This window comes from Sander lucioperca, chromosome 7 (assembly GCF_008315115.2).
Source record: "Sander lucioperca isolate FBNREF2018 chromosome 7, SLUC_FBN_1.2, whole genome shotgun sequence".
NCBI classification, from domain to species: Eukaryota; Metazoa; Chordata; class Actinopteri; order Perciformes; family Percidae; genus Sander; species Sander lucioperca.
Genome location: NC_050179.1, coordinates 3,453,263 through 3,466,056, shown reverse-complemented (window position 1 = coordinate 3,466,056; position 12,794 = coordinate 3,453,263). Strand labels below are relative to the sequence as shown.

The 12,794-nt window shown below is 42.9% G+C and overlaps 1 protein-coding gene across 12 annotated transcripts in view; it reads left to right on the top strand.

The window, feature by feature from the left end:
• Nucleotides 1-12,794, top strand: part of LOC116038465 (serine/threonine-protein kinase BRSK2) — a 176,252-nt gene that overhangs the window by 91,006 nt on the left and 72,452 nt on the right. For all 12 annotated transcript variants that reach the window (XM_036003024.1, XM_036003029.1, XM_036003023.1 and 9 more), the window contains one exon: nucleotides 9,427-9,521. In XM_036003024.1, the coding sequence (XP_035858917.1) occupies nucleotides 9,427-9,521 (95 nt within the window). The remainder of the gene's footprint in view (nucleotides 1-9,426; nucleotides 9,522-12,794) is intronic.

Genomic DNA, 12,794 nt, shown 5'->3' with positions numbered 1-12,794 from the left:
TTTATTTTGGTAATATATTTATATCCAGGTTTGAAAACGGTTGCTGGGTTTCTTACCTTTTTGCCTTTTTTGTTTTTATCTGCTCTGGTAAAAACATTGTTGGAGGGATTCACTACATTTTCTCTTCTATTAATTGCACACGGACTATATGAAGGCATTCATTTGTCATAACCATTTGTGTTTGGAACTTTGTCACCTCCACTACATACAAACTGTAATGAAGAATATATTGCCTTCTATTCTAGTCACCACCCACATACATGCTTGACATTACAGAAAGTCTGTAATTAATGATTTCAAGTATGTAGAGGGAACAAAACTGAAGAGATCAACATTTAATTACACTATTTAACATTCCTGCTTATTAAATCTGCCAGTGTGTGCTTGTGCATTTGTGTGAGGAACACTGAGAGATACAAAGACATACAGTAAACAGAGCTAGGGTGGTTGACGATAGGTATTCAACCCCTGCCCTTTGCCCTGGTGGAGGGGATTCCCACGCCCTGCTACAGGGGCTTTCCAAATGGCCATAAAAAGGAAGGAATAAGCCCCTAGTAACACATTGTGTTTCCTCTCAAACACTGATCCCAGTTCAGAGCTGTAGCCCCCACGAAGAGCATTCAGGGTTAGAGAGCAGGAGTGGAAAGCAGCTCACAGATCTGTGCCTAAGGGCAACGAGCTTCTCAGAGCCAGTGCCTCGGGGAGAGAAAGCTAAGCCAGCATAAGCTACTACCATCTGCCAGCATTGGCTTAGGGCTTCTGAAAGATAAAGTTTGAAAGTGAGAGAGGTGCGCAAGTGGAGACATCTCTTTTTAAACCTTCTCGCTCCTCTCCTAGTAGTCGTTTCCAGATGGAAATTAAGCTATCCAGTAATGATCTTTAACCGCATGGATGCCAGTGCTGTGAGGAGGATACATCTGAAAACTGTGTGTGTGTGTGTGTGAGAGTGTGAGAGAGATGCGCGCATGCTAAATAATACAAGTTTATATCTGTCTAACTGCTAGAATGATAGTTACGTATTGTAACTCCAGATTCTATGAGTATAGGCATAGCCCTCTAAGAGCTGTTGCTATTGGGTTTATCCCTTTGCGCACGCGCAGTCGTGAAGATTTCTTTCGCGCCCTTGTGCCCTGCACGGGCCTCTATTATGTCCAGAGTTATTGTATATCACAGTTGCACGACCATAGATCTGCTCCCAACATCAGCATTTTTCTTCAGCCAACGTTAGTGAAGCAGGAGGCCTGAATCTTAGAGAGCTATGCCTATACTCATAGAATCTGGAGTTACAATACGAAACTATCGTTCTATTTCGTATAGGCTTCGCCCTCTAACCGGCAATTTCCACTGGATGCGGAACGTCTGCGGAACGTCGACGGAGTCATTATGTTTCCATTAAAGTCAATGTGTGTATTTCCACTGACTGCGGAACGTCTGCGTCCCTACTCCGTCCCAGTTCCGTCAGTCCGCAGCCCTCCGGAGCAGATACGCAGAGCTTCTATTTTTGACGGATGACGGAGAGCTCCGCAGCAATTCAGCACAGATTGTGCGGGACAGGAAGTCGAGCACAGAAACATCCGGTTACTTTTCAAAATAAAATACACTGTGCTCACGGCGGGTCATATTTTCCTGCACTACACCTTGAAAACACAGCACAGAGTTGTTTCCCCTCTACTCCTCTGGATGGAAACAAACGGTTGTTGGTTTTGTGGTTCTGTTTATAGAAACTACATCCTGTTATATCGCGCGAACATACGTGAACTCGCGAGATCTCGTGGTCGGCTGGCCGCAGCCCTTACGCAAGAAATCCGGACGGCGGAGCACGTAGCCGTTCTGCAGCGGAGCCGCTCCGCAGACGTTCTGCATCTTGTCGAAATCCACAGTAAGAGCTGTTGCTATTGGGTCAAGGGCGAAACTGGTGTAGTCAATGCCACCTGTGACACAAGGTCCACAAGCAGGCTTCTCCGCACAGCACAGTGTCCCGGGAGTGGGCATGCGCATGCCTGTGTGTCAGCTGTTTACATAGCAGTGAGTATTGTGGCCTCCCGCTACTGTGAAAAGCGGTAGTTCGATTCTCACAAGCCGTTCACTCAGCAATCTCACCATTCCATGTAATCAGCTGAGAGGTGGAGAAAAACTGAGTAGGCTATAAATACACACTCTGAGTGGGTGTTTGAGCCTGTTAATTCTGACACAGTGTGGCTGGCTCTGACCGCGTACTGCATGTGGGCGTGGCGGCAAGCCTGTCTGCGTGTGTGTGAGGAGAAACGTCTGTTTCAGTGGCCGCAAGAAAAACTGCTTCTTAACGGAACTGTGTGGCCCTTAAAAGTGCCGTTGTGTTTCCAACTCTAGCTGGAGTGAGACACGCATTCCCAGTGCCCCGTCACTGTCACTGCCACAGCCGTTCGGCGAGTGAATTGGACCAGGTGGGTGCTGCCCGCCGGGCCTCATGGCTGCGCTGCCAGTAGGTGAAGCTGGAGGCGGGGCTTTGAGAGGCGCAGACCGCAGCCCGTGGAGCGCCGTCTCCCCGAGCTGACATCTGACGCCGCTCTCTAGGAGGTGTGCTTCCGCATCCCCTCCACTACCTACAGCTCGTAGCTGCCCCAGCCTTAGCGGGGAACAGCCAAAGCTTAGCGGTCATGCAGACACAGCAGAGCGATGTTGTTCTGCGCCGCAGTCACCTAGGCGGTACACAGGTACGCGCGATCAGTGAAGCGAGCATGGACCTGGTTCGGGGAGACGGCGGTGTGGGCTTCGTCGGCCGAAAAAAGGGGCCTTCGGGGGCGGAATGGAGGCCAAGCTCTACCGCCGTGGCGGGACCGCTAGAAACTCCGTTTCCGTGTCACCTTGAGCCCTGGTGAACGGTGCATAGCGAGACATCGGAGCCACCCGTCTCCCGGGTTGGGGAATGCTACTCAGCATTCACACAGGTCAAGAACAGAACTGAAGAAAACCTGGGAGCAGATCTGTGGTCGCACAACTGTGATATACAGTAACTGCAGACATAATAGAGGCCCGTGCAGGGCACAAGGGCGCGAAAGAAATCTTCACGACTGCGCATGCGCAAAGGGATAAACCCAATAGCAACAGCTCTTAGAGGGCGAAGCCTATATAAAATAGAAGCACAGATGCAGAGTGTGTGTGCGTGTGTGTGTGTGTGTGTGTGTGTGTGTGTGTGTGTGTGTTTGTGTGCGCACGTGTGTGTGCATGTGGCTCATTGGATATGTGGGTGGTTAGAAGGTGGCGATCATAAAGAGCTTCTCCTAGACTCAAGCAGGGTATTCCTGTCCTCGGTCCCCAGCTCTCCTTCGTTCTCTCTCAGTGTCTCAGATTAATGGCAGGGGAAATCGGGCTCACAGTCAGGGTCCTCCCCTGCCTGCTCCTCGCTGGATGTCCCAGCACTGCCAGATGATAAATCGACCACTGATGCTTTGGAAGCTGGAACAGGAGCTCTCACAAGTTAACACAGAAGGAGACATGTTTTTTCCCACTGGGACGTGGGTTTTTCCTGGCTGTTCTGCCAGGCTAAACAGCTTTAAAGGAACACAGAGGAAGGCAAACTTAAATATGCCAACACGGGCCTACAGGGAACTCCCATAGCCAGTCAAAGGATTTAAATAAAGTGTAATCTCTCATTTTATAGTAGTCATTCAGAAAACTGTCTCAACTCAAAGTTATTCCAGATATTTCTTCCAACTTGGCTACCACACCGCGTATTGACATCTTACACTATAAAATAATGGCAAGTAGTACTTTTTTGATCCACTAAACATCACTGTTGTTATTGCATTAGCTTATGTGCAGTGAAAGTGTGGCTTTCACCCACCAATTCCCATGGACTTAACGCCATCTGTAAATGTGTCAGATTGGTTGAAAATATTCTTTTAATCCCAAAAGTACTTGTTTATAAAATATTTGGCAGAAAGTGACTTTATTCAAAAAGTTCACATACATCAGCTCCCATAATTAATACATCCTGACACCCATTAGAGATGTGTCAGGACAGATGTCAGTAAGTTCAGCTGTGATATCATGAAACACAATTACTTATGAAGAGACAGTGAAGTGAGACAGAAAAAGCTCATTACCAAATCAGTGCTGGCACATGGCTCAATGATGCAGAGCAATCAAACAGCCAGAATGTTCTTCAGCCTTTGAAAATGACTTGATTAGTCAAATGTTCACCACTCTGTGCAGATATTGTTGTTAAGTAACTGTTTCCATCAATGATGAGTTAATACTGTACACAGTCATGTTTCCCAGCGTGTTTTTCTTTTTTTCTTTTTACCTCTTATTTCTTTCTTTCTTCTTTTTTTACATTGACTCTTTACTTCTGACCCTCAGTTCTCTAGCCTGCTTCTCCTAAATGGCCGGTTCTGCGGATGCAATCAGCTGAGCTTTTATTCAAAAATGTTACTATTCATCCCTGATTTGTCAAAGCCAGCGGGAGAAATGATTGAAACCATGACTTTGAAGCAATGCAAAAGCTTCCAGCACAGTGAAGCCAAACGTCACTCGGCTCTTGATGCTCAATGAGCCATGGACCAAAGTTCTCATTCTGTGTCTTCCTCCAGCGGTCCCTCCACATTAGATCATTAATCACAAGGCGGCATGGAAAGTAAAGAGTGCAGAGCCGGGATGGAGGCCTCTGGTCAGTCAATGGTGGCCTCTCCAGCCCATAAGTCCCTGGCTGGTGTCATTATTCTGGCATTGTTGTGAATGCGAGAGCTTTTGATGCTATTGATTTGGGAGGAGGGCGAAGGAGAGGAGAGATCGATGCACTTGGTGATTCAGTGGAGTTGCAAACTCGGGTCGGCTGCACAGCCTGCTTTTGTCCATATCTGTGTTAATGAAAAGTATATACAGTATGTGACAATGCCAATCTGCATGTGTCTCCCTGGTCCAGTTAATAGATTACATACATGTGACACTCACAACACAGTGCTGTACATCAGCTTTACACTTTCAAAGTTTGCATCTGCACATATAAACTCTGCATGCATGTCTATAAACACGTATGAAATAGTTGTTAATATAGTTTCTTTAAGTAACATCCCAATGCAACTACAAGAGATCAAAATGAAGTGTAATCCATATGCTCACATACACACAATCATGCATGGACACTGACAATTGCAGCGGTAATCTTCTTTGTATCCCCCCCGTCAGCCTCTGATCCTTTGTGCTCTCAGTCAAAGCCTTACGTTTGAAGCTATGTTCAAAGACTACCTGCTCAGCCCAGCCACATCCAGATGAAACCCGGGCATCTGCTGGATCCCCCTCCCCCTAGCCATGCCACTCCAGGTTCAGCTCAACATGTTGAGGGTTTCCTCTGGGGTGTCGTCACAGTCAGGTGAAAGGGGCACAGGGAGTACCAGGCAATAACCGTCCTAACAGGACAAGACAGAGAAGGGGAGGCAGGGTTGATATTTGGGTCACGGAGATGCAGAGGTTAATTAGGTATTACATCATATTGGAGACAAGTCACAATACAAGTATTGTGAGAAAAATCTTATGTCCTTAATTGCATGTACAGTATCTCCTATTAAGAGGATGTTGGGGTTGGACATTAAGCAGGGAGGAATAATAAGGAAGTATAAACTGTTAGGATATCAGTTGGGGAGTTTATTTTAGAGGTGCTGGTAGTGGTTTAAAAATTATTAAAATGCTGGTGTTGAGGCTGAAACATGTTTCTGTGAAGATACTGTACATGTAAAAGTCTTTGTGCAGCGATGTAGAGAGTGGGTTTCTGGGCAACTGCAGCTACACACTCAATATCTCAACCGCATGGCTCTGTCTCTACAATCCTGTGCTGCAAACAAAATACTGTTTTATTGAGCCAAACCAAAAAACAACAAGTTTCTTTTTCATTTATTCATTGTATGATTTGTTTTATTTATTACTTGTTTCTACTCTGGGTTGAAAACCGTTTTTGCTGTATATTCTTGTTTGGTAAATATGACTCTGTCTCTAGTGCACACTTTGTAATTATGTAAAAGTACTGTGTGTTGGCAAACTACCATGTGAATGCACACAACACCCACACATGATGACATTCTCTAGCATGCCTATGTGCTATTTGTGGGAATGTATATATATATATATATATATATATATATATATATATATATATACATACACACACAGTGACAGATAAGGAGTATAGAGGGTTATGTACAGAGAGTATAAATAGACATTCTATAAATAAATTAAAAAACAAAACCAAAAAAAACAAAAAAATGTATATGTATATTGCACAGGTTTATGGGCAGGTTATGTAATATAATATGCCGTACCCTGACGTGCACCCTGACGTGCATGCCTATGTGCTATTTGTGGGAATATATATATATATATATATATATATATATATATACACACACACACACATGTGATATACATATGTATATTGCACAGGTTTATGGGCAGGTTATGGAATATAATATGCCGTACCCTGACATGCATGCCTATGTGCTATTTGTTGGAATATATATATATATATATATATATATATATATATATATATATATATATATATATATATATACTCTCTATACATAACCCTCTATACTCCTTATCTGTCACTATAGACAGGTAATCTGGAAAACCTGTATTTATCTAACTATACACTGTACATACAGTAATTAATCTCTATCGTCTACATAACTGCACAGAATACTGTACTCAACCTGCACTTTGGTATTTAATGCTTCTTTTGTACTTCTGGTTGGATGTCAACTGCATTTCATTGGCTCTGTACCTGTACTCTGCTAAATGACAATAAAGTTTACGGTGTAGATTCAACGCAGAACCATAAATTGGGCATTACTCCTCTGGCCTGATATTACTCAGGTGGGTCTAAAGTTGGTTAGGAATATTGTTTCAGTTTTTTAGGTAGCCTTTATCTCCTGGACCCAACGTTTGCTTGCTATTTTTTCACTACCAGTGACTTAACATGTCACATTTTGTGATTTGAGCTTGTATATTTAATGTGTTTTTCCATGACCGTTAGCTCTATTGTTGTTTTACTGTAAGTTGTGATTATTTATGTGTGTGGTATAAAAGAGGCTTATGTCTTATGTCCCTTTGTATTATGTACTGAACTTCCTTGAGAGAGTTAATTTCCATCCGTACACAAAGTGGTTGTAAAATCATAATGTGCTGTCTTCCCGTGCACATTTTCCTCTTGCTGATGCGCACTCAGCTCACAAAAACACAGGCACTGGAGGAAGATGGATAGAGAAGCAAATAATCCAGTTAACTTTTCACATGTTTGCAGGCAGATATTTTCTCTTTAATGTGTTTATCATGACTTATGAGCTTCTCTATAGCAGCCATTAACATATGATTACCATCACAGGGATAATGGGTTTGTTTGTCGTTCCCCCTTCTGCTCAACTGCTTTATCCCCTTTTCTAAATCTTTCTCCATCTTTCATCTTCCTCTTTTTAGCATTTGCTTCCTTCCCATCTCTCTGTCCTGTGCTCCGTCACTCTGTGTATCTCTCTCTCTCTCTCTCTCTCTCTCTCTCTCTCTCTCTCTCTCTCTCTCTCTCTCTCTCTCTCTCTCTCTCTCTCTCTCTCTCTCTCTCACACGCCTCCTCTCCTCCATGTGTCTCTCCACTCTTGGCCCCCGCAGCCCCTCATCTCCCAAGACAGAGCCTCACTCCCACGCAATGCTCTCCATTATTGCCTAATTATCTATGGTCTGTCATTTGAATAATATGCTATCCCTGATTCTCAATCTTTTCCACTTTTCCCCTTCATCTTTTATGTGCTCTTTTCTGTTTACTTATGCAAGGCAAGACAGCTATTTCTATAGCACATTTCAGCAACAAGGCAATTCAAAGTGCTCTACATAAAAAATGAAAGAGCAGTTAAAAACAGACAGGTATGAAATACAAGAATAACAGTTGCAGTGTAAGAAATGAACTCTTATCTCTCTGTCTCCTTCACTGTCTCCCACTGCTACATCCCCTCCTCCATCTCTGTTGTTTCTGTGGTGTCATACAACTTGTTTCTGCATTCCTACGTTCCCCCGTATCCTCAAAGCCCATTGACTCTCCTCTTCTGCTGGTTCATGTAGAAATCAAACTGTGTGAGAGACCGTGGGAGACAGTAGGTCATGTCAGCCAGCCAGTTTGATGCAGGACATTACTTATCTGCATCGACATGTTTCTTATAGTAGCTGCACAATTTCTGTCTGAGGCCATTATACAGTAACACTTTTTTTAAATCCCACCATCATCTCTGCCAGCACGAGAGTGGCAAAAAATCAAAGCCTTCAAATGATTCCACTTTCTGTAACTTCTGTGTGCCAGCCATTAGAGAGCTCAAATGCTGTAGTTTACCAAGTTAAAAATCATCTTCTGTCGTCTCTAAATCCCTGTAGCACCATGGGGCCATTGGGGAAATCATAGACAGCCGACATTTGTTTGTGTATGGGTGTGTGTTTGTTTCAGTTTTTCAGTTTGTAAGTAATCTATCTGATGCAAACATCTTTCCAATGTTTGTGCAGCTCTGTGTCCCTGCAGAAAATGGATTGGTGCTGATCCCCTGTATCAAATACATTCAAACACACCACTTTGTTCCACTGTAACTCTACACTCATTGGGGTATCCCTGCTTGTTTTCTACATTGTTTGTTTCTGATCATTTCACAAGGATACCTGGGGGCACTAACTAAGGCAAAGATGCTTTTGTGGTTCTGTGGCGAATCACAGGATTTATAATGTTTGGGTTTTGATTTGCAGAAGGTTTCTGTGTGAATCCCAATAGAGCTACCTGGTACGGCGTATCAAACAGTTAAATCTCTCCCTGTGCATCAATGTGTTTGTGTTGTGAAGTAAAAGGGTATGTTTTCTGCTGGGTTGTTGAAATGTGACATCCTGGTTAACTCTTCTACAGTTTGGTCCAAATTGCTTTATTGTCATTTTTTTTAGCTCTGGTCAATAATGAGTCCCATTCAACCACTGACCATTGGCTCTGTTTGTTACCACTACCTTTTACAGTATATTGTCTGTTTGAGCTCAACACGACTGCATCACAGCAGTTTTAGTACATTATAGGAATCAATAACACAAATGGCCCACTTACTTACTGCCTTTATGACTCAAATAAACCCCAGAGGGCAGTTACTTTAAGGAACTGTCGACACTTCAGAAGTCATTATAAGCATTATACATCAGTCTGGTCAATGCACATTAGTAGTTAGAAAAAAATAAACCTTCACAAATCACTTTAATTCAAGTCTATTTTATATGTTTGTGAGTAAAGTGCTCACTATGAATACATTATGCACTGTACATTTAGTCCAGTTATGCATCAGTTGCTTTCTTGGTGTCATCTGAAACATTGCCTTACTTTTTGTCCTAAGCGTGGCAAGAAGTTTTTGACCTAATAAAGTGTGTATTTTCTGTTTGTTTTTGCAGGGTTGGTAAAGCTGGGAATCCACTGTGTAACATGCCAGAAAGTCGCCATAAAGATTGTCAACCGTGAGAAACTCAGTGAGTCAGTACTAATGAAGGTAGGTTTACAGCTTTCAGTTCTTCCAGTGGCTTTAAGTAGTTTCACTCTGCTAACACTTTTTTTCTTATTAAGATAATTTCTGTATGTTTTTTTTTTTACTTATCTCCATGTATATGTATGTGAAGAAGGCAAGTACTAGTAAAACAAGTTCTTTATTTTTTTTTATCTATTGTATCTATAGGTGAGAAAGTATATTATTTGTCTTGTTTTCAACAACCACATTGTCCCTGTTTCCCACTCTGGCTGGAGAACAGGGACAATTTGATGAACATCATTCCTCTCTCTCTCTCCAAAATGTTAATATGCAGCAGCCAGGCTGACTGAAGCAACACTAAGAGTTGGACTGTAACTGAATAGTGATGTTCCTGAAAGAGCTCTTTGACACATACAATCTGGGCTGACTGCCAGCTAGCATTTCAAAAATCAAAATTAGGAGAGGACTGCTTGAGTGGGTTCAAAATTTTGACATCAATCAATGGCTGATCTTGCAAAAATGTTTGAATATGAGTGATTTATATCATAATAAGCCTCATGAAGAGTGGAATCACTGACTGAGTTAGTGACGCGTGTCTTGTAAAGCAGCTGATTTTCATCCTTTTCAAAAATTGAACTGAAACAGCTGTTTAGCTCCTCAGCCAGGAGTCAGATCCCCCAAAAAACCTCAAGGTAACAAAACAATAAAGCCAGTTTCTTCAACTATGATTACTTTATCCTTACTCCAAAACACTTTGAAACATTCCTATTTATAATGTTTCTGTTACCCACACAGCCTCATTTTGAAGGACACAGTAGGGATTGTTTTTTCTTATTATGTCCCAGGGCTCCTGCAGTGCCCACATAAAATTGGCCTTTGTGTTGATGGAATAGTTATAAAGAAAGCGAAGAGAGCAGGAAGATAGAGGACAACAAGATGTTACAACCTGAAAATTGTCTTTCACAGGCCACACGCAGAGAGGAGCGCCTCCTGTAATTGTTTGCTTATGAGCTGGAAAGCAGGAAGCGGATGAGTTTGCTTACAATACAGGTTATCTGCAAATGGAAAATCCTTCCATTTTGCATCACTTCTGCGACAGCATCATTAGACTTTAGATGAAAAGCTCTCTGTGCTCTAATATTGCTGTTTGATAAACAGTCAGTATTAATCAGCTTCTCGCAGTGTCAGTGTCCTCGACTTTTTCTCACTCATTGTTGTGTTGCTCCTGAAGTCACTCTCTTTCTATCTCGTATTCGGCTCCACATACAGTCTAAAATTCTCTTGAGGGAAAGAAAGGTCATTTTGGTTGCCTCGGCACTGACAGAGGTATTATTAGTTGTAGCAGAAGTAGTTGCTGGAACTGTTGTAACATGTGACAGCAGAGAGGAAGGTAGTGGGATAATGTCCCAACCCAGGTGTTTCACATTGTGCTGTCCTGCAGATGAAAATGATAGTAACAGATGCCAAACACTGACAGGTTTCCGACAGGACTAAGGCTTTTGCTGAAGCTGCAGTTCAGAGCCAATTACTAAACTCAGCCATTGTCACTCTTCTCTCAACTGCTGGCCCCTGTTGTGTGTGTGTGTGTGTGTGTGTGTGTGTGTGTGTGTGTGTGTGTGTGTGTGTGTGTGTGTGCGTGTGTGTGGTACCTACACCTGCTGCTGTGTGTGAGTTCCTCTTAAAGAGACACTTTTACTGTTTCTAAGTTTAGGAGCAGATGCCAAAAATCATATGGACAGGTGTTTTTTTTTTTATAAAATCCAGTCACTTTCCCATATTCCCATTGTGTTGTACTCCACAGTCTTATGTGTCTGCTCTCTGGCCTGCCTGTGTGGCTGTCAGACTGTCAGAGTGATCGCGCTGCACTCTACTGCAAGACTCAGACTGTGAAATGTCACCTTTTAATATGCTAATGTCCTGGGTCCCCGTGGTGCCATTAGGGGAGAATCTGACTCTCCTGGACAGGTGTGTGTGTGTCTGTGTGTGTGTGTGTGTGTGTGTGTGTGTGTGTGTGTGTGTGTGATTGTCCGTGCGTGTGTGTGATGACATGCATAGATACATGCGGACACACACTTTTTCCACACATACGCACACAAGAGTTCATAAGAATGTGTGTACATGTGTCATACAGACACACACACATATTCATATGTATATGCACGAGGACATCCTCCATGACGCACGTCATCCCTCTACGTCTGTCCTTCCTCCGACTGGCCTTGGGTGTCAGGGGTCTGTAGAGACGAGGAGACGGGTTGAATTAATTGTCTCAGAATATCTGTCTGAGAGGTCTTTTCTCCACTCACTGTGTGTTGAACTTTATATAGCTAATGTTGAACTCTTCAGTCTACAGCCCCCACAGGCTGTGACACTACAGACCAGAAAGACCTTGAATTGTCTTGGATAATGAATTTGTCTATGAACTTTATGTCAGTTTGTTACAGAGAATGAGCCTTGACTACTTCAAAGAGCAAATGCAGCCCAATGGTTGTTTTTTAATGTCTAAGAAAACCAAATAATGGAATTATTTGAATAGTGAATGAGAGTCTCCCGTCAGTAGCAAGTGGCTGCCCATCATGTTTCAACTGATGAGAGAGAAACTGACAGAAAGAGAATACACAGTATGTGCACATATGACAGTATGTCAGAAGTCATTGGCATAGAGGCCAAACAGAATGGAGCGTGGCGATCCAATACAAAGAGAAGCCCAGAACAAACACTGCATGTGTGAGCGTATGTGTGTGTGTGGTTCTCTAGGGAGTAGTTAATGTTTCTGAAACTCAGCCAGCCCTCTCTCTCGCTCGCTCTCTCGCTACTATGCGTCTGTGCCGTGGGGCTGTGGGCTTGAGACAGAGAGAGGGAGGGAGAGCAAAAGAGAGCAAGGCTCAGGAGATCGACATCCTGTGAGAAACCCTGCTGAGACAAGATAACACAGGCGCCTTACTAGGTATACCACATCTCTGCTCATATTTGCTGTCAGGAGTGAGTGTGTTTTGTTCTTGAACTATTAATGTCACATTCACACATATGGCAAATCGTTGCCATAAAATACATTATGATCACAAAGAACAGTGAAATTTGAATAATGGTTATTGATTTGTACAGTAGATATGATGAATCAGAAAAAATGTCGTTTAGCACACTTCAACTATAAGCTGCTTGCACGCTCTTGAAAATAGAATACAGAAATAAACATAAAATTCATGTTCACGCAACAATGTGACAAATCTTTCATTGCTGGTGTCATAAGAATGGTGGGAAATAAAACAGCCAGAGAAATTTGAGAAACCCTCATAA